This window comes from Echiichthys vipera (genome assembly GCF_963691815.1).
Source record: "Echiichthys vipera genome assembly, chromosome: 13".
NCBI lineage: Eukaryota > Metazoa > Chordata > Actinopteri > Perciformes > Trachinidae > Echiichthys > Echiichthys vipera.
This window is the reverse complement of record NC_139838.1, coordinates 28,363,788-28,387,698: the sequence shown is the minus strand read 5'-3', so window position 1 is coordinate 28,387,698 and position 23,911 is coordinate 28,363,788. Positions and strand designations below refer to the sequence as shown.

Here is a 23,911-nt window from a genome sequence, read left to right as displayed (position 1 = left end):
TAAAATGTTTATTAATTCAATGTAAGTTTTGCCCATGCGCATATTTAACGACACCCCTGCATACGTTAGCACCCCACTCTGAAAACCCCACTGATGTGAATGCGTCTCAGATCAGAAGCCTTTACATCGTCACGCGTAACAGTCCAAGGGGTCACTTTCACGAGCGGATGTATAATCATAAACTTTCACCATAATTCCCCTCCATTATAATGTGTTTGTTTCATCAGAGTGATATAATGGGCCTCAGAGTCCCTTACACAGTAACGTGCACACAGAGCGTTGGATGTGCAGGTGTCCTTATCTTTGAATGAATAATGGGCTCGTGTCTGCTGAAGGTGAGGCGCTCAGTCTCTCTTTACCCCGGCTCTTATTATTACGGGTTTGTTTGCTGACCGTGTAGCCTCTCACCAACAGGAGAAGTCTCTCGGATTATCATAACCATGAATATTTAACAGGAGAACGCAGTGTGTTCCCTTCAGACTTTGAGTCTCATGTCCCCGAAAACCGCAGCTTGAATAAACAATTTGTCATTCTGAGGAGTTCAGGTTCTTTCTGTTTATTTTATACAAAGTTGTGCAACGTAAAGCTCCTTCAACTAAAATGGTCTCAACTTAGTGGTTACTTCACTGCACGTACTGTAGAAGCATGAAACTGTGCAATTTCAGTGTCATAGAAACTATGAATTAATTCAAATCCCGATTTTTTTACGATATTGAGCTCTGGTCAAAATAAGATGATGATCTCATCTCATCTCATCTTCAGCCTCTTATCCGGGGTCGGGTCTCGAGGGCAGCAGCTTTAGCAGGGGACCCCAAACTTCCCTTTCCCGGGCCACATTAACCAGCTCTAACTGGGGGACCCTGAGGCGTTCCCAGGCCAGTGTGGAGATCTGATCTCTCCACCTGGTCCTGGGTCTTCCCCGAGGCCTCCTCCCAGCTGGACGTGCCTGGAACACCTCCCTAGGGAGGCGCCCAGGGTTCATCCTTACCAGATGATCCTGAACCACCTCTCCGGGCAGGGTCTCGCAGCCTCTTCCTCGTTCGTGCATTGAGTCTTTGAGAACCATTCTTAGCCCGGCCCCTCGCCTGAGACCACTCTACCAGATGATCCTGAACCACCTCAACTGGCTCCTTTCAACACAAAGGAGCAGCGGCTCTACTCCGAGTTCCTCACGGATGCTGAACTTCTCCCCCTCTCTCTAAGGGAGACTCCAGACCCCCTCCTGAGGAAACACATTTCACACGCTCGGACCTGCGACCTGGTTCTTTGGGTCCTGACCCAGCTTTCATGACCACAGGTGAGGGTAGGAACCAGGACTGAGGGTAGATCCAGAGCTTTGCCTTCCTCAGCTCTCTTTTCGTCTCAACAGTGCGGTAGAGCGACTGCAGCTCCGCCCCTGCTGCTCCGATTCTCCTGCCAAACTCACGCTCCATCGTCCCCTCACTCGTGAACAAGATCCTGAGGTCCTTGAACTCCTTCACCTGGGGATGATGAAAATATATAATGTATCTTTTGGCACAGATTTTACAACAGTGCTGAGGATTTTCTCAGAAAGGTCCGGGTCTTTAACCGGCCTCCACATCACCATCACTACTTTAGTTCAAACCATGGCCACGACGATACCCTCAACGCCTGCGTTCTCATGGAAACCGCTCACAATATGAGACACTGAACTTGATTAATTAACAGTTTATCAGACAACAAATGCGTGGTTTCATGTGCATTTTGCATATTTAGAACAGTAGAAATGGGCCCCAGAACACTATTCATGTCATGAACGGTGCAGGGAAATAACACTGGGAGACTGGACCCAACTGCAGACACGGACACGGGGTAAAAGTACAGACAAACGTTAAATATAAACGACAACCAAACATGAAATAACTACAGGGGGAACAGAAACACTGAAGACTAGACGGTCGAGGGAAACAGGACGAGGAAACAGGAACAGGGAAACAACGGAGAAACAAAGAAAACAACGCTTAGTATAACAAACAACGAGGAGCGCAAAACCAACGAACGAGAAACGGGAGCCAATCCGACGAAGAGTTTACCAAGGGAAGGATAAGAACGGTCCGGTGCTGCATGCCTGTCAACTCAGGGTCTTTAGGGCGCACTCACACTGTCCTTCCGTACTGGGCCAAAACAGGTTTTTGGGTAAAGCCTAGTTCGTTTGACCAGTGTGAGTGCAACCGTACCGCGTCTAGGAGCGGCCAGCTGGACGTCCACGCACCGACTTTGAGCGAGCTAGAGAGCAAACGAGGAGAGGGAGCACCGAAATTGAGAACAAAACAGTGAATCAGAGAGATAAAAAGTTATTTTCAGTATCTCAAGTATCTCCCTATCTCTGTCCTCATTGTATTTTAAGACGCTACAAATTATATCAAGCTACAAAAAAAGTAAAGAGAGCCATTGCTATGGAGACAACACACCGTCAATACAACGTTGTACCTGCACGATGTTGCAAGTTTCAACTGGTCCGGTTGTAAATCTTTGGTCTGAACTGGGTCGAACCCTAACGCCACCTTTTGATGCCTAAACACAACCGTTGTGGTCCACTTCCTGCCTCATTTCATGGCGTTGAATACAATATACATGTGATATATAGTGTAGGATATCATCGACGTATTCTTGCGCGTAACTCTTCAAACAAACCTGCTGACGAGAATACAATGATTTGTGAATTGACGGGTACATTTTTTATTTGTTTTGGTGGGAAATTTGCTCCGTGTTATTGGCTCATAATTATGACTCATCTCAAATCCTCTGCTTGCAAAACAGCTTATTATGAAACACAAAAAAAGAATTGTGCTTTTAGACATCACCCCACATTTTCAGTCTGATAGTGGACGTAGTGTTTTCCTTTGAAATCAAACCGCAATCAAACCCTTTCTTTGGACATAAGCGAAGCCTCGTCTCTCGTATTACTGCGATGAACCAGAGAGCTGAGACTTAATTAAGTGACGGGCAGAGGAGACTGCTTCTCTGGCAGAGGAGAGGAAACTGTGGGCAGCCGCAAATGAACTGACAGAGGATTCAGATGAACTCAAATTCTATTTCCGTTCCTGCTGAAACAGAAAAAGATATATATGTGACCCCGCACATCCGCGGAGAATCACAGACAGGTACAGTCACTCCACCACATGCCTTGATTGTGACTGAATGGAAAATAATGATGGTACGTGTGCGTGTGTGCGTGTGCGTGTGTGCGTGTGTGTGCGTGTGTGTGTGTGTGTGTGTGTGTGCGTGTGCGTGTGTGTGTGCGTGTGTGTGTATGCGTGCGTGTGTGTGCGTGCGTGTGTGTGCGTGTGTGCCTGTGCCTGTGTGTGTGTGTGTGTGCGTGCGTGTGTGTGTATGTGCATGTATGTGCATGTATGTGTGTGTGTACGTGTGTGTGTGCGTGTGCATGTACGTGTGTGTGTGTGTGTGTGCATGTACGTGTGTGCGTGTGCATGTGCATGTACGTGTGTGTGTGTCTGTGTGTGTGTGTCTGTGTGGTTGTCTGTGTGATTGTCTGTGTGTGTGTGCGTGTGCGTGCGTGTGCGTGCGTGTGTGTGTGTGTGTGTGCTCTTCTTCACAGAGGAAAAAGATGATTACGTAGAGCAGAATAAAAAACGATGACAGGTTGGCATCTATCTCTGGATACGAGAGAAGGATGATCCACAGATTACACCTAAAAAGGTAAAAGACAGAGTTTGCCGTCAGAGCCTCGAGGCTCCGGAAAAAAAATCCATAGTAATCTTTCATCTTATTTTAATTCAGGTGAGAAAACGAGACTTCTGTCGGCTTTGTTTTCAGGCTTTAGAAAATCCAGCTGCGACAGAAGGTTTGATCCCTTTCATCTAGGGAGGAGGTCAGGGTGGGTGGTTGGGTCAAACCAGACATTCACCGGGTATAACAAACGTTCTTATTTCAACATATATGTGGTTTGCAGGAACGTACAGTGGCAACGTTTTATTTTGGGTTGAAATGAGACATCCCTGGTTCAGAGCAACGTCTGTGGCCCAGCTGCCATGGATGTTCCAGGCCACCTGTGTGTCACGCCTCTTTTATATATGTCCAAAAACACTTCTGCAAAGCGTACACCTGTGCATCCTCACTCATACCTCTTGTGGCGAGCGTCCCCTCTCCTTCAGATGCACTTTAGAAATCGAGACTTCCTTCAAGATCACCTGCATTTCTGAACCGGAAGGCAAAGCTCTCGATCTACCGGTCAGTCTTCGTTCCTCCCCTCACCTGTGGTCATGAAAGCTGGGTCAGGACCCAAAGAACCAGGTCCAGGTCCAAGCGTGTGAAATGTGTTTCCTCAGGAGGGGGGCTGGAGTCTCCCTTAGAGAGAGGGGGAGAAGTTCAGCATCCGTGAGGAACTCGGAGTAGAGCCGCTGCTCCTTTGCGTTGAAAGGGCCAGTTGAGGTGGTTCAGGATCATCTGGTAAGGATGAACCCTGGGCGCCTCCCTAGGGAGGTGTTCCAGGCACGTCCAGCTGGGAGGAGGCCTCGGGGAAGACCCAGGACCAGGTGGAGAGATTAGATCTCCACACTGGCCTGGGAACGCCTCAGGATCCCCCAGTTAGAGCTGGTTAATGTGGCCCGGGAAAGGGAAGTTTGGGGTCCCCTGCTGGAGCTGCTGCCCCCGAGACCCGACCCCAGATAAGAGGCTGAAGATAAGATGAGATGAGGCCGGAGGACAGAGGACAGAGGAGATAAGGAGGCACAGAGGAGAAGAGCCTGTAGTCAAAGAGCTGAGTCATCCATGTCAGAGACAGAGCCCCATAACTGCCAATCTTATAAAAACATACTTCACATTCAGTCAGATTCCTCACTGGAAGCTGTCCAATCTTGCTCAAGGGCATCTCAGTGGTGTTTTCTGTGGGCTCTTGTTCTTCCACATGTTCCCTTCGGTGTTTTTGGGATTCAACACACACTCGCTGCAGCAGCCACTTGTTTACAATCCACTTATCGAGCTGTCCGCCACAATCGCAGCTCGGCAAGTTGATGTTGACGTTGACGCTCGAGCGACCGAAATCATTCATGAGACTCGGTTTCTGCAGCTGCGACCGCGGTGCCACGCGCCGTTTCATCTCTGTCATCACGAGACGTCAACACTTCTGTCGTGATCCCAGCGGCATCACGGGGAGATAAAGTCTTGAATGTTAATGTTTTCCCCCTGGCACACACAAACTGCATGTTACTATTTTAGTTTGATTTATTTTGGTGTGGTGGTTGGCACTGTCGCCTCACAGCGAGAGGGTTCCTGGTTTGAATCCTAGATTCTGTGGCGTGTCGGGGACGTTTGTGGGCATTCAGGTGCCAGATCGCGAGCATCCATCCAAGAGGAAGCTACGTAAAATAATGGACACAAGGGGTAGTGGTTAGCACTGTTGCCTCACAGCGAGAGGGTTCCTGGTTCGAATCCCGGCTGGGGCCCTTCTGTGTAGAGTTTGCATGTTCTCCCCATGTCTGCGTGGGTTTTCTCCGGGTTCTCCGGTTTCCTCCCACAGTCCAAAGACGTGCAGGTGTTCCGTTCATTGATGACTCTAAATCACCAGTAGGTGTGAATGGTTGTCTGTCTCTGTTCGTCTCTATGTGTCCTGTGATAGACTGGCGTCCTGTCCAGGGTGGACCCCGCCTCACGCCCGGTGTCAGCTGGGATCGGCTCCAGCCCCCCGCGACCCCGACAGGGACAAGAGGCTGAAGATGAATGAATGAGTGAATGAATCACAACATTAACCACCCTGACCACTGAAGAACGGAGAGGGTTCCTGGTTTGAATCCCGGCTGGGGCCCTTCTGTGTGGAGTTTGCATGTTCTCCCCTGTGTCTGCATGGGTTTTCTCCGGGTTCTCCGGTTTCCTCCCACAGTCCAAGGACTCTAAATTGCCCGTAGGTGTGCATGGTACAGGGACAGGCGGTTCAAGGTGAATGAATGAATGAATGAATCAGGACATCAACCACCCTGACCACCGAAGAACGGACTCAAGTGGAGAATAAAACGGCGCCTTCTGATCAGTTTGATACAACATACACGAAGAGGTAAGGTACGGACCAAATTTGAAAGTGTTCCGCGGAAATCTCTTGGAGGACAAAGCATAGTTTTTCTACAAAACGTCCAAAAATGACGTGTTCAAACTGTCGGTGCTTGGACCCTAATGACTGCCCAGGGTCCAGGACGATTGCCCTTGAAAGCCGGCCGACATATTGCATGTTAGTGGTCGTTCTGTGGGAGGAGTAGGAGTTAAGTGTGCTCGTGTCCTCGGGGCAGGAACTTAAGTCGGAGCTATTTTTGTTAAATAACCATCTCGGTCTTTAGCTGCACCTGATTTGCATGATGATCAATGTCTCAGGTGAGCGCGGGCTCCAGAACCCTCCTTTAACCTTCCCCCGTCCTCTTCATTTGCATTCTGTCTTCATTAAAGCGCTGGATTTAATAAGTGGAATCAATAATGGATCAAAGCCTTGACCTCCCCAGGAACCATTAGAAGAATCCTGACGACGGTTTCCATTAGAGTAAAAAACATTAGAAATGATCGTAACCTTCAGGCCGTGGTGGAATGACTCATAACGAGGGTTTGAACCCACAGTCGGAGCTGCATTCGTCTCTGCTGCTCTGCAACGCCTTTGTTTCCATTTCAAGCTGCATGAATGAGCTGCTGGGCGACACAGTGGAGTGGTGGTAAGAGGTTACAGCAAGAGGGTTCCTGGTTTGAATCCCGGCTGGTGCCCTTCTGTGTGGAGTTTGCATGTTGTCCCCGTATCTGCGGGGGTTTTCTCCGGGTTCTCCGGTTTCCTCCCACAGTCCAAAGACGTGCAGGTGTTCGGTTCATTGATGACTCTAAATCACCCGTAGGTGTGAATGGTTGTCTGTCTCTGTTCGTCTCTATGTGTCCTGTGATAGACTGGCGTCCTGTCCAGGGTGGACCCCGCCTCACGCCCGATGTCAGCTGGGGTCGGCTCCAGCGCCCCATGACCCCCACAGGGACAAGAGGCTGAAGATGGATGGATAGCATAAGCAAGTAATTAAGGTACATTTAGATAAAACAGGGTAAAAAACTGTAAATAACAGTAAATAAAGGTAATTAAACTCAAAATGTATTTTATGGAAAAGCAATACTTTCATTCTATACCCCTCGAAACGCTCCGTGGGTGTATTATTTAAAATATATATATATATAGCTTTTAATAAAGATTCTACGTATTCAACCTTTAAGCTCAGCATCAGCTCCAACATGAAGCTGGCTGCTTGTCTCAGACCTCTCCTGAAGCTCCAGACATAAACCGGTCCGTTTTTAAATATAGCGTTTAATAAAGATTCTACGTATTCAACCTTCAACCTTTAACCTTTAGCTGCAAACACAGAAGTGAAAGTTGAAGTGAAATGAAAAACCTCGGCTGAACCTGAGCTGTTTTCTTAACGACGCAGAAACGTTGGCAAAGGGATTCAAAATGGCACACACACACACACACACACACACACACACACGCACACACACGCACACACACGCGCACGCACGCACAGTCATTCAATCAGCAGAGCTCACCTGCAGCCTATCACACACACTCACACACACACACAAAGACACACAGACACACACAAACACAGACACACACGCTCACACACACATGCGCACACACACACATGCGCACACACACACACACAGTCAATCATTCAATCAGCCAAGCTCACCTGCACCCTATCACACACACACACACACACACGCACAGTCAGTCATTCAATCAGCCAAGCTCACCTGCAACCTATCACACACACACACACACACACACACACACACACAAACACACGCACAGACAGACACACACACACACACAATCTAAATGGTTTCTATATTTTCCTAAATAGACATTATTAATTTCATTATTTCATATTGCTGATGTTAAAATCCGTCTGTTTTGACAGTAACGCGTCGTCTGCAGCTCTTCTAAAGGGCGTAAAGTAACTTAATGTCTTCTCTGGTTTTGTCAAATGTGTCTCTACAAGTCCGGAGCAAAGAGTGAATCTCCTGGAATTCCCTGGAACGCCGAGGACGTTTCAGGAATGTTCTACGAACGACTGAGACGAGAGCTGCGAGGACGTGTGAGCGGGGGCCGACGAGGAGGGATCCGCACTTCTCACCTGTGATAGAAAGCTTAAGAACCTGAACGTGACCCCAGCGTGACCTCCCGACCTTCAGCTCCAGCCCTTTATGTTCTTGAACCTCACAAATGACCTCTCGTCTCTGTGAACTTTGACCTTTTTTTTAGGGAACTCGCTCAAAACCGTGAATCACAGGAGAGGATTCTGTGTGTCGACGTGAGACACAGGGAAGTATTTCACTGATTTAAGTTTCAGAGGGAAAGCCAAAGCAAAGGTGCAGCACTGACCCAAATATTTAACCTCAATTCACAACATTTCAGTCATTCATTCATTCATTCATCTTCAACCACTTGTCCCTGTCGGGTCGCAGGGGGGCTGGAGCTGATCCCCAGCTGACATCGGGCGTGAGGCGGGGTCCACCCTGGACAGGACGCCAGTCTATCACAGGACACATAGAGACGAACAGAGACAGACAACCATTCACACCTACGGGTGATTTAGAGTCATCAATGAACCGAACACCTGCACGTCTTTGGACTGTGGGAGGAAACCGGAGAACCCGGAGAAAACCCACGCAGACACGGGGACAACATGCAAACTCCACACAGAAGGGCACCAGCCGGGATTCAAACCAGGAACCCTCTCACTGTGAGGCGACAGTGCTAACCACTACCCCTTGTGTCCATTATTTTACGTAGCTTCCTCTTGGATGGATGCTCGCGATCTGGCACCTGAACGCCCTAAAATGTCCCTGACACGCCACAGAATCCAGGATTCAAACCAGGAACCCTCTCGCTGTGAGGCAACAGTGCCAACCACCACACCAAAATGAATCAAACTAAAATAGTAACATGCAGTTTGTGTGTGCCAGGGGAGAAAACCCACACAGACACGGGGACAACATGCAAACTCAATCAAACAATCACCCATTTGTGTCGACTCTTCTTCTTCTTGAATAATGGAATACAGAAACTCAAAGGGGTTTAAGTCAGTGTTGAGTCATTCGCTTGTTTCTGCTGCACCCAAGTGGCAGAACATCAGGAAGTGCAGGTTTCACGTGTGATCTGACCGAGGAAGAGCAAAAATAAAGACCATAAAGCAACACATGGACTCATTTTTCTATAAAACACATCAGAATCCTCATCATTTAAAAGGCTTTAAACTTTAATCTGTAGGTAAAAGGTTTCAAAAACAACTTAATGTGACTGTGTTTGGCAACAGGAAGATTAAAAATCTATAAAGGCACAAAACAATCACCCATTTGTGTCGACTCTGTTCTTCTTTTTTTGGTTTTCTTTGCCCACTCTCAACAACTCAAACGGGTTTGAGTCAGTGTTGAGTCATTCGCTTGTTTTTGCTGCACCCAAGTGGCAAAACATCAGGAAGTGCAGGGCTGCCCAACCCTGCTCCTGGAGGGCAGATGTCCTGCATGTTTTAGGTTTCTCTCTGCTCCTGGAGCCACTGTCCTGCATGTTTTAGGTTTCTCTCTGCTCCTGGAGCCACTGTCCTGCATGTTTTAGGTTTCTCTCTGCTCCTGGAGGGCAGATGTCCTGCGTGTTTTAGGTTTCTCTCTGCTCCTGGAGCCACTGTCCTGCATGTTTTAGGTTTCTCTGCTCCTGGAGGGCAGATGTCCTGCATGTTTTAGGTTTCTCTCTGCTCCTGGAGGGCAGATGTCCTGCATGTTTCAGGTTTCTCTCTGCTCCTGGAGTCACTGTCCTGCATGTTTTAGGTTTCTCTGCTCCTGGAGCCTCTGTCCTGAATGTTTTAGGTTTCTCTCTGCTCCTGGAGCCACTGTCCTGCATGTTTTAGGTTTCTCTCTGCTCCTGGAGCCACTGTCCTGCATGTTTTAGGTTTCTCTCTGTTCCTGGAGCCACTGTCCTGCATGTTTTAGGTTTCTCTCTGCTCCTGGAGCCACTGTCCTGCGTGTTTTAGGTTTCTCTCTGCTCCTGGAGCCACTGTCCTGCATGTTTTAGGTTTCTCTATGCTCCTGGAGTCACTGTCCTGCATGTTTTAGGTTTCTCTCTGCTCCTGGAGCCACTGTCCTGCATGTTTTAGGTTTCTCTCTGCTCCTGGAGCCACTGTCCTGCATGTTTCAGGTTTCTCTCTGCTCCTGGAGCCACTGTCCTGCATGTTTCAGGTTTCTCTCTGCTCCTGGAGCCACTGTCCTGCATGTTTTAGGTTTCTCTGCTCCTGGAGGGCAGATGTCCTGCATGTTTTAGGTTTCTCTCTGCTCCTGGAGTCACTGTCCTGCATGTTTTAGGTTTCTCTGCTCCTGGAGGGCAGATGTCCTGCATGTTTTAGGTTTCTCTCTGCTCCTGGAGCCACTGTCCTGCATGTTTTAGGTTTCTCTCTGCTCCTGGAGGGCAGATGTCCTGCATGTTTAAGGTTTCTCTCTGCTCCTGGAGCCACTGTCCTGCATGTTTTAGGTTTCTCTCTGCTCCTGGAGCCACTGTCCTGCATGTTTTAGGTTTCTCTCTGCTCCTGGAGTCACTGTCCTGCATGTTTTAGGTTTCTTTCTGCTCCTGGAGCCACTGTCCTGCATTTTTTAGGTTTCTCTGCTCCTGGAGCCACTGTCCTGCATGTTTTAGGTTTCTCTCTGCTCCTGGAGCCACTGTCCTGCATGTTTTAGGTTTCTCTGCTCCTGGAGCCACTGTCCTGCATGCTTTAGGTTTCTCTCTGCTCCTGGAGCCACTGTCCTGCATGTTTTAGGTTTCTCTCTGCTCCTGGAGCCACTGTCCTGCGTGTTTTAGGTTTCTCTCTGTTCCTGGAGCCACTGTCCTGCATGTTTTAGGTTTCTCTCTGCTCCTGGAGCCACTGTCCTGCATGTTTTAGGTTTCTCTCTGCTCCTGGTGCCACTGTCCTGCATGTTTGAGGTTTCTCTCTGCTCCTGGAGCCACTGTCCTGCATGTTTTAGGTTTCTCTCTGCTCCTGGAGCCACTGTCCTGCATGTTTTAGGTTTCTCTCTGTTCCTGGAGCCACTGTCCTGCATGTTTTAGGTTTCTCTCTGTTCCTGGAGCCACTGTCCTGCATGTTTTAGGTTTCTCTCTGTTCCTGGAGCCACTGTCCTGCATGTTTTAGGTTTCTCTCTGTTCCTGGAGCCACTGTCCTGCATGTTTTAGGTTTCTCTCTGTTCCTGGAGCCACTGTCCTGCATGTTTTAGGTTTCTCTCTGTTCCTGGAGCCACTGTCCTGCATGTTTTAGGTTTCTCTCTGTTCCTGGAGCCACTGTCCTGCATGTTTTAGGTTTCTCTCTGTTCCTGGAGCCACTGTCCTGCATGTTTTAGGTTTCTCTCTGTTCCTGGAGCCACTGTCCTGCATGTTTTAGGTTTCTCTCTGTTCCTGGAGCCACTGTCCTGCATGTTTTAGGTTTCTCTCTGTTCCTGGAGCCACTGTCCTGCATGTTTTAGGTTTCTCTCTGCTCCTGGAGCCACTGTCCTGCATGTTTTAGGTTTCTCTCTGTTCCTGGAGCCACTGTCCTGCATGTTTTAGTTTCTCTCTGCTCCTGGAGCCACTGTCCTGCGTGTTTTAGGTTTCTCTCTGCTCCTGGAGCCACTGTCCTGCATGTTTTAGGGTTCTCTCTGCTCCTGGAGCCACTGTCCTGCATGTTTTAGGTTTCTCTCTGCTCCTGGAGTCACTGTCCTGCATGTTTTAGGTTTCTCTCTGCTCCTGGAGCCACTGTCCTGCATGTTTTAGGTTTCTCTCTGCTCCTGGAGTCACTGTCCTGCATGTTTTAGGTTTCTCTGCTCCTGGAGGGCAGATGTCCTGCGTGTTTTAGGTTTCTCTCTGCTCCTGGAGCCACTGTCCTGCGTGTTTTAGGTTTCTCTCTGCTCCTGGAGCCACTGTCCTGCGTGTTTTAGGTTTCTCTCTGCTCCTGGAGCCACTGTCCTGCATGTTTCAGGTTTCTCTCTGCTCCTGGAGCCACTGTCCTGCATGTTTCAGGTTTCTCTCTGCTCCTGGAGCCACTGTCCTGCATGTTTTAGGTTTCTCTGCTCCTGGAGCCACTGTCCTGCATGTTTTAGGTTTCTCTCTGCTCCTGGAGCCACTGTCCTGCATGTTTTAGGTTTCTCTCTGCTCCTGGAGCCACTGTCCTGCATGTTTTAGGTTTCTCTGCTCCTGGAGCCACTGTCCTGCATGTTTTAGGTTTCTCTCTGCTCCTGGAGGGCAGATGTCCTGCGTGTTTTAGGTTTCTCTCTGCTCCTAACACACCTGAATCTAATGATTTTCATGCAAAACATGCAGGACAGTGGCCCTGCAGGAGCAGGAGTGGGCAGCCCTGCCATAAAGCATCACACAGACTCATAAACTCATCAGAATCATTTAAAAGGCTTTAATGTTTAATCTGTAGGTAAAAGGTTTAAAAAAGACTTTTACCTACAGATATTAACTCTCTGTTCTTCTTTTTTTGGTTTTCTTTGCCCACTCTCAACAACTCAAAGGGGTTTTAGTCAGTGTTGAGGTATTTTCTTGTTTCTGCTGCACCCAAGTGGCAGAACATCAGGAAGTGCAGGTTTCCCGTGTGATCTCATGCGTAAAGTTTGGGAGTGTGTTTTCGGCTCCAGACCCAGGTCCCCACAGTGAGCCGCTGCTGCTGCTGCTGAACAAACTCTACTCGCCCTGAAACACTCGGAGGATCTCCCGACTCGACAGAAGAGAACGTCAATCAATGAATCAATCAAGCTTTCGTTTATACTTTATTTCAGTTTCACTTGAGAAGTGAAGCGTAAAGTAGTTTCACAATCGAGATCAAAGGAATTCAACCGGTTACAGGTGAAGAAATCAAGAGAGATGACGTAAGGACAGGAAAGCTAAACACAAAGAGAAGCACTTATAAAATAGTGATTCTTCTAAAATAGGACTAAAACTAATCCTCCAACATGTGTGTCTGTGTCTCCATCTGCAGGGACCCGGCCCTCGGCCTTGATTTGCAGATTCTGTGCCGTGTCGGGGACGTTTGCGGGCGTTCAGGTGCCAGATCGCGAGCACCCATCCAAGAGGAAACTACGTAAACGTATCTTTACTTTAACCACGTCGCCTCTTTACCTCCAGCTGAAATAGGGCTGGGTGATAAGACCGACATCTCACATGATGATATAGGTAGTTTCAGGGAGGGTTCCTGGTTCGAATCCGGACTGGGGCCCTTCTGTGTGGAGTGTGCATGTTGTCCCCGTGTCTGCGTGGGTTTTCTCCGGGTTCTCCGGTTTCCTCCCACAGTCCAAAGACGTGCAGGTGTTCGGTTCATTGATGACTCTAAATCACCCGTAGGTGTGAATGGTTGTCTGTCTCTGTTCGTCTCTATGTGTCCTGTGATAGACTGGCGTCCTGTCCAGGGTGGACCCCGCCTCACGCCCGATGTCAGCTGGGATCGGCTCCAGCCCCCCGTGACCCCGACAGGGACAAGAGGCTGAAGATGAATGAGCAGGGTGGCCGGTTCGACTCCGACCTGCGGCCATTTGCTGCACGTCCCCCCCCCCCCCCCTCTCTCTCACCCCATTTCCTGTCTGTCCTAACTAATAAAGGCTTGAAAACTGCCAATAAAACAATAAACAAACAAACAAACAGACACAGCACCAAAAACAACCGTGCAAACACAGGGAGGCGGAAAGCTTGTTTTTAAAATTAAACCTGAACCAGGGGTCGGGTTTCTCCCTCCGGGGAGGAACGGTGTGTTTACAAACTGACAAATATCCTGCGTTTAAATATTAAAAAGCCTCTAACGGGCTTATTGTCTGCTTGTAATTCTGAATCGCACAAGTGAGACCGATTTTTTAATGAGGATATTTAGTGTCTTCATAAAACTCTCAGTACCCGGCGTTTTAAAAAACAGAATCCAACCATGATTCTGCAAACGGCTTCTATTAAAACACCATTAAAGATGCAAGAGGAGCCGAGACTCACTGAGGCGCCGCACGCACGCACGCACACGCGCACACACACACACACACACACACACACACACACACACACACACACACACACACACACACACACACACACACACACACACACACACACACACACACACACACACACACACACACACACACACACACACACACACACGCACACACACACACACACACACGCACGCACGCGTACACACACACACACGCACGCACGCACGCACGCGCACGCACGCACGCACGCACGCACGCACGTACGCACGCACGCACGCACACACACGCACACACACACGCATACACACACACACACACACACACATATAGTTCAAAACAAAGCTCTTGAGTTAAAGTCTGCTTCCTCACTTCCTTTCTGGGAATCAGACGTCGCAGGTGGTGGATGGAAAAGTAAACACAGTCGAGGGGAACGAGGGAGGGGCTGCGGGGGCACGTATAGGTGTGTATGTGTGTGTGTGTTTGTGTGTGTCTGTGTGTGTGTGTGTGTAAATGCTGCTGTGATACATTCAGGTAATGTGTTGTGGAGGCAATGAGGCGGCACACGGGGTTAAAAGTCCAAAGGAGGAAGGAAACACGATGTCAACAGCACGGTCATCGTGCAGGAGTGTCTCAAAACACCTTCAAATAAACACTTTCTTAGAAATACACATTAATTCTCCTCCCGTCTGTGATCATTTAGCTGCAGGAGGAGGTCGACCAGCTCGTGACGGCTCTTCAACAAGTTTCACTTTTAGAATAAAGCTCATTGGGAATAAATAAAAGAAAGAAAAAAGTGCCTCAAACAAAAACTTCAAGACAAACAACATCGCTGAAACATCCACATGTGGACACACAGGTGTTCTCTCACTGTGACAGGCTGACACGGATGTCAATCAGGCAAAGACGCATCTCTTTGAGCCTTTAAAGCGGGATTGGGCAAAAATAACTCCATAGGAACTGGACTGGAGCGCCTCCTCGTGGCTCTGCACCAAAACAATCCAGAGTGATAAAAAGCACTACAGGTAAAAGGCAAAACATAGGGTGAACTGTCCCTTTAAAGATTGAATATGGAGAATGAACAGAACAGCTCAATCTTGTGTCTCAAGATCATCGTCTCAACAACAAAAAATAACTCCAGCAGTCGGGTTGCCAGGTTGGTCAGACCCGGCCAAGTAGCTCCAGGAGACCGGAGTCTGTTTGAGCCTGTTTGAACCCGTCCCCTCCAGAAAACCACAGCATCAAAACAAGGATTAGAGGAGTCTGACTGACAGTTAGCGTTAGCCGTTAGCGTTAGCCGTTGCAGCTAAGTGCAGATGAAGGTGATGTTAGCATCAAGGAGCAGCGTAGCCATGTGGGCGTGCGTTTGAATGGCGTTCCTCTCCTTTCTCTCAGTCCATGGAGTGAATGCTCGGCCTATAGTGACTCTGGTTGTTGCCCGTCTCCGCTCACTCAGCTGCTGGGACAAAGAACGCCCCCTTCACTGAGGCTCCCAAGCAGCTGCAGGATCGGCTAACTCCATTTCACCCACTGAAATAACGCCCCCTTCTGTACCCCTCAAAACGCCCCGTGGGTGCATTATTTTTTTAAAATATATATCTTTTAATAAAGATTCTACATATTCAACCTTTAAGCTCGGCATTAGCTCCAACATGAAGCTGGCTGCCTGTCTCAGACCTCTTCACGTGTGTGAGACTCAAAGCTCCACGCTGTGTTGAGAGAACAGCCTGAAGCTCCCAGCACATAACCGGTCCGCTGCACAGAGCGACGACCCGGAGTCGACTCTGAACACTGTCGGATCTGAGTCGGTTCTTTGGTGGACGACTTTACAACGCTACACAAAACACAACAAGCTCTGTATTCAGAGGATGAGGCCGCTGTTCGGCACGAGCGTATATGAACAGCCGACCGATATGAAAACAAATACCCTCCGTCACTTCAACGCTAATTTAAAAACAGTTTTGCGTCATTTCGAACGCGGGTCCCTCCTGTTTCGTCGCTGTGTTCGTGCGCTCCCGTGAAGAAAAACCTCGGACAGGAAATCAGTCACTGTTTCAGAAAAGCCAGTCTCAGCTTCCCCCGTGCCGTCCACCAATGCGGTGCGTTCTCTTCACCGCTCAGTGGTCGGTCTCCTCCATCACCTCCATCACCACCGTCCGGGGTCCTGTCAGGATCAGGTGGCTGACGGTCCGGTAGTCCAGATTGAGAACACTGAGCCCGTTGACCGAAACCACGAACTGACAAACCTGCAGGGGAAAGAAAAGAGGGGGGTGACGGAGCTGAATGAGATTTTAGGAGAAGGTTCAAAGGTCAAAAGGAAGCATCTGCAGCACAAAGTCAATTCATACCATTTAGTCTCTACTGACTGATATTGTGACGCAGTATAAACAGCGATAAAGTCTGTGTAGGGAGGAGGTTGAAGTCAATGGATGGGTCAAAGAAACTCAGGACTTTCACCCAGGACGCCGATGTTCATAACCTCATGAGACCGCCCTGATCTCTGAGCTCCGTTGGGTTTTACTCTCAGATCAGTCTGGTGACGTGCGGCGGAGTAAGTTTGGAGAAGTTTGACCAGTTTGAACCAATCAGCGTTGGTGTCTTTGGTGGATTTAAGTGAGACAGAAGAGACTGTTGAGTGTAAACAAGATGGCGGCTTCCACGGATGAGATGAGCAGCTATGGAGCGAGCCACTCACTAACTCTTTGTTCTCTGGATGCTTCTGTTGAATATGGACCGGGCTCCTGAAATTGGGCCTTTGATCCGTAAATTCACGTTAAACACAAAGGGAAAATCTCCTTTACCCACATGTTGTTTCCTTTCTGAGCTTTGCCTCCACGCTGTTAGCACGTCACACGCTTCACTCATCTGATTGGTTGGTTTGGCCCGTATGTTGGTGATAGACAGATGGTTTATCCAATCAGAAACCAGGACTTTCACCCGTTCACTAAAGATCTTTAGGGGGATTTTTGGGGATTTTCATTTCCCAAACCAAAAGTCAACGCTGAATACTTAAGAGAAGTAAAATGATCAGGTCCAATACAGAGTACTGATCCGATACCAGAGCATAAAAGACAAACATCTCATCTCATCTCATCTTCAGCCTCTTATCCGGGGTCGGGTCGTGGGGGCAGCAGCTCCAGCAGGGGACCCCAAACTTCCCTTTCCCGGGCCACATTAACCAGCTCTAAATGGGGGATCCTGAGGCGTTCCCAGGCCAGTGTGGAGATCTAATCTCTCCACCTGGTCCTGGGTCTCCCCCGAGGCCTCCTCCCAGCTGGACGTGCCTGGAACACCTCCCTAGTATCGGATCGATGCACAGACTTGCGTACTCGCCGACAGCCAGAGCAGCATTTTAGGCAGAATCAGAGGCATTTCTGATGCTGGTGTGTACGTAAACAGCTCTAAACTACTGAACCTACTGACTTATTTTAACCTAAATCATGCACATAACCAAGTCGTTTTGTGTGTGCGTTTAAAACTATGACTGTAGTGGGGCGTAGTTTGATACCAAGTGTCGTCATGACGAGTTGGGAATGATAACGGGGCGTTTAATGACGTGAAAAGCTCAAAAATGTGTGGACGTGATAGGCCAAATGTATGAAAGTTTGTATTTATACGCCTTCCCATGAGATCACATTGATGTGGGAGGTTGCAGTTGCACTTTCTACTCTAAGTTTGAAAAGAACAGATGAAACAATAAACTGCACTTCCTCCACTGGCCACTAGATGTCCTGTCCACACAAGCTTTTGACATCGATAGAAAAACCCAACTTCTGATGCAAGTTCAAGAGAATAACCGTCTTCTCTGAGCTCATCTCCTCAGGATGCCTACCTTCATGCCCGCAGCAGCAGCTGGGCCGCACGGCTCCACGGCCTGGATGTGACACGGCCTGTTTCCTCTCACCACAAACCCCCAACCCACTGCATCGCCCACGATCTGGAGACACACAGAGAGGACCATCAGGCGTGGAACCGCAGCGCAGAGGGGCCTCAGAGTTTGGGAAAGTTGTGAAATAAATGCAAATGTCAAAAAACTCAAAGGTCTTTTGCAAAAGAAACAAACAGACCGGAGGGTGTGAACATGTGGATTGTTGCTGAGCTTTGTTGTGTGATGTTAAATGTTCATGTGCCTCCTGGAGATATTTACAGTCTCTGTAATGAAAAAGGTTTTTCCCACCCTGTTAAAAAGACGTACGGTAAAGGTTTTCTTGACGTAGGGTCCTCCTGGTCTCTGCAGCTCTTCTGTGCTCACTGGTCTCTTCAGAACTAAACATGGAACAAAAGCAAAAAACGTACAAATCAAACATTTACATCTGGGAACAGAGAACCACCTGCACGTGTTGCATATGTTTTCAACCTTTAACTTAATTATGAATATGCAACAAAGGCTCAAATCACAGTACAGAGAAAATGAAAATGATGAAATGAGAAGAATAAAGCACCAAAGCATGGTTTACATGTTGTACCACCTTGTCATTTACACATGCTTCATCATTTTCAAGTGTTAATTGTAAAAATGCTGTTAAATTAGAAAGTCGGTCTTTGTCGCAGCATCACAACACCATGGTGGCACCATTGTCTCTTTGCACACTTCACTCATTTGTGACTTTCAAACATCAAAATGTGAACAAAAACATCATCTCATCTCATCTTCAGCCTCTAATCCGGGGTCGGGTCTCGGGGTCAGCAGCTTTAGCAGGGGACCCCAAACTTCCCTTTCCCGGGCCACATTAACCAGCTCTAACTGGGGGATCCTGAGGCGTTCCCAGGCCAGTGTGGAGATCTAATCTCTCCACCTGGTCCTGGGTCTTCCCAGAGGCCTCCTCCCAACTGGACGTGCCTGGAACACCTCAGGGTTCATCCTTACCAGATGATCCTGAACCACCTCAACTGGCTCCTTTCAACACAAAGGAGCAGCGGCTCTACTCCGAGTTCCTCACGGATGCTGAACTTCTCCCCCTCTCTCTAAGGGAGACTCCAGCCCCCCTCCTGAGGAAACACATTTCGGCCGCTTGGACCCGCGACCTCGCTCTTGCGTTCATGAACAATAATATCACACTTGTTTTTGTTTTACCTGATTTGGGGTTGTAGAGCACCGGAGAAGAGGGGGAGTTGTTCAGGCCGGCTCCTCTCCTGCAGTACCTGCTGCCGTCGCTGCAGCTCCTCAGCCGGGCTCCTCCCTGACCGCCACATCCTCCTCCTGCAGCCGCCTTCACCTCCTTAGACGGAGCCACTGACGGACAGAGAGAGCATCATCAGGAGGAGAGCTCCGTGGCTTTTTAATCATCACAATCACGACTGACCCACTTTTGTGTTTAACCTCCAACAATTGTGTTCCTGTTCAAACACGCCCTGATAACGGCCCACGCTTCCTTAAATAGCAGAGAGATAAGAGCGACAGATGGAGGTCACGGCGTTACGCTCCATCTAAATGCACTTCTGCGGAACTTTTTTAGATTAATAAACATCCGTCACACTCCGGCCATCGCCAAATGAGTTCACATCACGCTGATTGAGCGTGGCATTGCCATGGAAAGCCCTCTGTTTACACAGTTTACCAGAATTATGGTGTGTGTGGCGACAATCATGCACTGGTGCACCTGAAGTACTTGGTGTGATCAGGGCTGAAGCTTAACCCTATGAAAGAAGCTTTGCGTTCAGATGAAGGACATAAGGCTCCGTCCAAACGATCGAAAACGACTTCCACAGGAAACCAGGTAAAGGTACTCTAAACGCTGTAGTTCACATGCCAGGCCTGGAGGTGGCGCTGTAACTGCCACAGAAATACACCAACAACGGAGAAGAAGAGACGGGGAGACGCTGTGGAGAATCCAAACACCGGAGAGCTTCTCTCCAAATCCTCCTCCATCCTAGAGACAAACGTGTCCCTGGTTCTGGTCTTAGTGGAGACTTTGGTGCTGTTCTGGACTCTGATGCACCCTTCACTCTGCAGTTAGTGTCCTCACTGAGCAGAGGGGGCTGCTGGGAGCCCCTTCACTCTGCAGTTAGTGTCCTCACTGAGCAGAGGGTGATGCTGGGAGCCCCTTCACTCTGCAGTTAGTGTCCTCACTGAGCAGAGGGTGCTGCTGGGAGCCCCTTCACTCTGCAGTTAGTGTCCTCACTGAGCAGAGGGGGCGGCTGGGAGCCCCTTCACTCTGCAGTTAGTGTCCTCACTGAGCAGAGGGGGCTGCTGGGAGCCCCTTCACTCTGCAGTTAGTGTCCTCACTGAGCAGAGGGTGCTGCTGGGAGCCCCTTCACCCTGCAGTTAGTGTCCTCACTGAGCAGAGGGGGCTGCTGGGAGCCCCTTCACTCTGCAGTTAGTGTCCTCACTGAGCAGAGGGTGCTGCTGGGAGCCCCTTCACCCTGCAGTTAGTGTCCTCACTGAGCAGAGGGTGCTGCTGGGAGCCCCTTCCCCGTCCCAAAGCACTCCCAGGCGCCACTTTCTCACTACATTTAGAGACTTTTCACAGCTTCTTAGAACTGGATTTAGAAACAGAGCCTAGAGCAGTTTAGCTCCTTATTCAGAGCATCAGGGAAAAGGGAGAAATCTGTGCTGGGCCTCATTCAGTCCCATGCATGTGGCTCAGAGTCCAGTTCACTAAACAGTCTCTGGGTCCGTCTCTGTGCTCTCACGCAGCAGCACTGTTGTTGTTATGACCTCTTCTGTAACTATGGAACATCTTTTTTCTCATGTAGATTGAATCTGTAGCTTTTCAATACTGGGTGAATTATAACGGTCAAACTTTTGCAGCTGTGACAAATGAAAATATAAAGTTTGGTCTCCAACTGTTGGACAGTAAAGCCATAATTTCAATAATTCTGACAAAATAAAAAGCTGCATCTGAATTAATATCTATGGATCCTGTTAACTGAAGAAGAATGACTTTATTCATCCCGCAACGGGGAAATTGAATTTTTTCACTCTTATTATTAAGAGTGACACAGTGACACACACACACAAGACCTATACATGCAATTAAGGAGAGATGTTAGATGTTAGTGACCGGCGCCCCGAGCGGTTGGGGGTTCAGTGCCTTGCTCAACAGCACCTCTGCAGTGCCCAGGAGATGAACTGGCACCTCTCCAGCCACCAGTCCACACATGGTCCAAACAGAGACTTGAACCAGCGACCCTACGGTTCCCAGCCAAGTCTCCTATGAACTGAGCTACTGCCGCCCCCTGACTCATCTCTTGTGTTCATTTTGTCATTTTCATATTGTTGTAATATTTATTCTCTTGAACGTCAGATATGCATCTTGGATTGTGCAGCAACAATGAAAAAATGAAATGCAATCATCTTGAATAAATACCTTTAATTTGAACATGCATTCAGGATTTAAGCGGCTTTACTCCTGAGAAGCGAGTCTTTTGTTGTTGTTTACATGTGCACATAAACACGCAGGTAAATAACGATTTTTAATCAACATGTTGTTCAAAGACAAACAGGCGACAGCTTAAAGAAGAACCTGAGGAAGTTTAAGAGTCACGACGACTGAACCGACCGACTAAAATCAAATCACACGCAGCCGTTTGAGATCACAAAGAGAACTAGATTCTGTGTTTGTGGTGAAACATCAGCTGACGAACATCCTCAGACCGTATCGGCTCTTACCCGCTGTGCGAGGTCCCATCTCTCCTCCGTCAGACGAGCCGGGCGCTCAGAAAACAAATCTGCCGAGGACGAAAACCTTCAACCTTCAATCGCTCACGCAGTCAAACACAGACGCAGTCAAACGGTCAGTCCTCCGCACAGACAACCACGCGGCCAAAGTGTCCCTCATCAGCTGGGAAGTTAAATCTGTGTGTGTGTGTCAACAGGTCTGAAAGAGAAGGTAGTCATCTGGTTAGAGAAAGAAAAGTGTGTGTGTGTGTGTGTGAGCTAAATATTAAACCCTTGAACAAACAAACTGACCTTCGGCAGGAGGGAGGAGGAGGAGACTCGCTTCAAGAAGAGTTGTTCCTCCTGTAAAAGTGAAGTTACATTAACAACACATCACTTTATAAAGCAGCATTTAAAACATGTTTCGATGCCCCGTGTCTGTCAATCTTCTTGTTCTGTTTAAATAGAAATATGATCTTTGTTTTTGCTCCTGTGGTCGAAGCTGAAGACGCTGCTGTGACGTGTTTATCTTACAGAAATGATAAGTTATTGGGGTTTAATTTATAATGAGACTAACAGCGGTTTGTCTCCCACCACACACAAACATCTTCACAGTGCAGAACAGAGACGAGACTTATGAGCACGTCTCCGGTAAACATTGAAAGTGATGCTTTTGCACGATTCCTTGTGCAGTTCTGCCGCCTAAGAGGTTGTTTTTTTTTATCGAGGACAGCAGCGCAGAAGAGAAAACACATTTAATGACATAACAACCAATGTGTTTCCTCAGGAGGGGGGCTGGAGTCTTCCCTCTCCCCGGGGTGCACTTTAGAAATCGAGACGTCCTTTAAGATCGCCTGCATTTCTGAGCCGGAAGGCAAAGCTCTCGATCTACCGCTCAGTCCTGGTTCCTACCCTCACCTGTGGTCATGAAAGCTGGGTCAGGACCCAAAGAACCAGGTCGCGGGTACAAGTGGCCGAAATGTGTTTCCTCAGGAGGGGGTCTGGAGTCTCCCTTAGAGAGAGGGGGAGAAGTTCAGCATCCGTGAGGAACTCGGAGTAGAGCCGCTGCTCCTTTGTGTTGAAAGGAGCCAGTTGAGGTGGTTCAGGATCATCTGGTAAGGATGAACCCTGGGCGCCTCCCTAGGGAGGTGTTCCAGGCACGTCCAGCTGGGAGGAGGCCTCGGGGAAGACCCAGGACCAGGTGGAGAGATTACATCTCCACACTGGCCTGGGAACGCCTCAGGATCCCCCAGTTAGAGCTGGTTAATGTGGCCCGGGAAAGGGGAGTTTGGGGTTCCCTGCTGGAGCTGCTGCCCCCGAGACCCGACTCCGAAATGTTAAATTCAGATCCGGAGTAAGAGCAGACATCGCTTGTATCAGAAATCCTTATATCTAGGAAACCTGCTGCTACAAAATAAAGGATTTAAATCAGGTGTTGAAATGCAGATGCTTTTAGATGCAGTTTGCATTTCAAAGATCACATTTAATGCACGAGTCTTCAGCTGTGACGAGTTCCTCCTGCTTTTAACATCTGCAGCAGAACAAACTGTTCCTGAGACGCTGAACCGCATCAATAATATCTGCGTTTAACCTTTCTGCTGCAGGCTGCGGACGCTTCTCCATTAAAGTATATACATATATATACACATCTTGTATTGAGCAACTTTTATAGAGAGAGAGAGATCGACAGCAAACAAAAGGTGACAGTCGATGCTTATAAATATACCTGAGCTTGCGCCCGGTTGCCATGCAGACTACAGGAGGCTGCAGCTGGAGAGGAAAAGGGAAACACAAAGATGTTCTTCTGCTCTGCTGGACCGAGGAGAGTCAGGAGACGAACGCGCCGCAGATTTCAATCAGTCGATACGGTGAACGCACAAATGTAACACTGGGAAAAAGATCCCAGAGAGAAGTAAGTCAGCAAAAAGGATTTAAAGGAACAGGATGTTTATCCCTCATCTCATCTCATCTCATCTTCAGCCTCTTATCCGGGGTCTGGTCTCGGGGGCAGCAGCTTTAGCAGGGGACCCCAAACTTCCCTTTCCTGGGCCACATTAACCAGCTCTAACTGGGGGATCCTGAGGCGTTCCCAGGCCAGTGTGGAGATCTAATCTCTCCACCTGGTCCTGGGTCTTCCCTGAGGCCTCCTCCCAGCTATCCTCGACGCAAACTCAATTAAAACTGTATTCATAAAGAATAAGTTGTATTTTCTTGTTAAACTCACGTGTTTCATGTTTTATCTGTTCGTATTTTAAAGTCCCACATTCACAAAAAGGTATTTTCAAAAGAGAAAAGAACGTTGTCTCTTAATGCAACCGCTCTATTTGTCCA

General features: G+C 48.5%; 1 protein-coding gene across 1 annotated transcript; it reads right to left on the bottom strand.

Annotated features, from left to right (window-relative positions):
- Window positions 1-15,981: 15,981 nt before the first annotated feature.
- LOC310955350 (DEP domain-containing mTOR-interacting protein-like) lies at window positions 15,982-22,516 on the bottom strand. The gene is made up of 7 exons (XM_083925162.1): window positions 22,499-22,516; window positions 21,885-21,943; window positions 21,593-21,800; window positions 19,055-19,213; window positions 18,176-18,246; window positions 17,813-17,917; window positions 15,982-16,226 (listed from the first exon to the last, which is right to left on the bottom strand). Exons 3-7 carry the CDS (start codon window positions 21,609-21,611, stop codon window positions 16,098-16,100), a joined length of 483 nt encoding a protein of 160 aa, XP_083781288.1. The 5' UTR covers window positions 21,612-21,800; window positions 21,885-21,943; window positions 22,499-22,516; the 3' UTR covers window positions 15,982-16,097.
- Window positions 22,517-23,911: the final 1,395 nt, after the last annotated feature.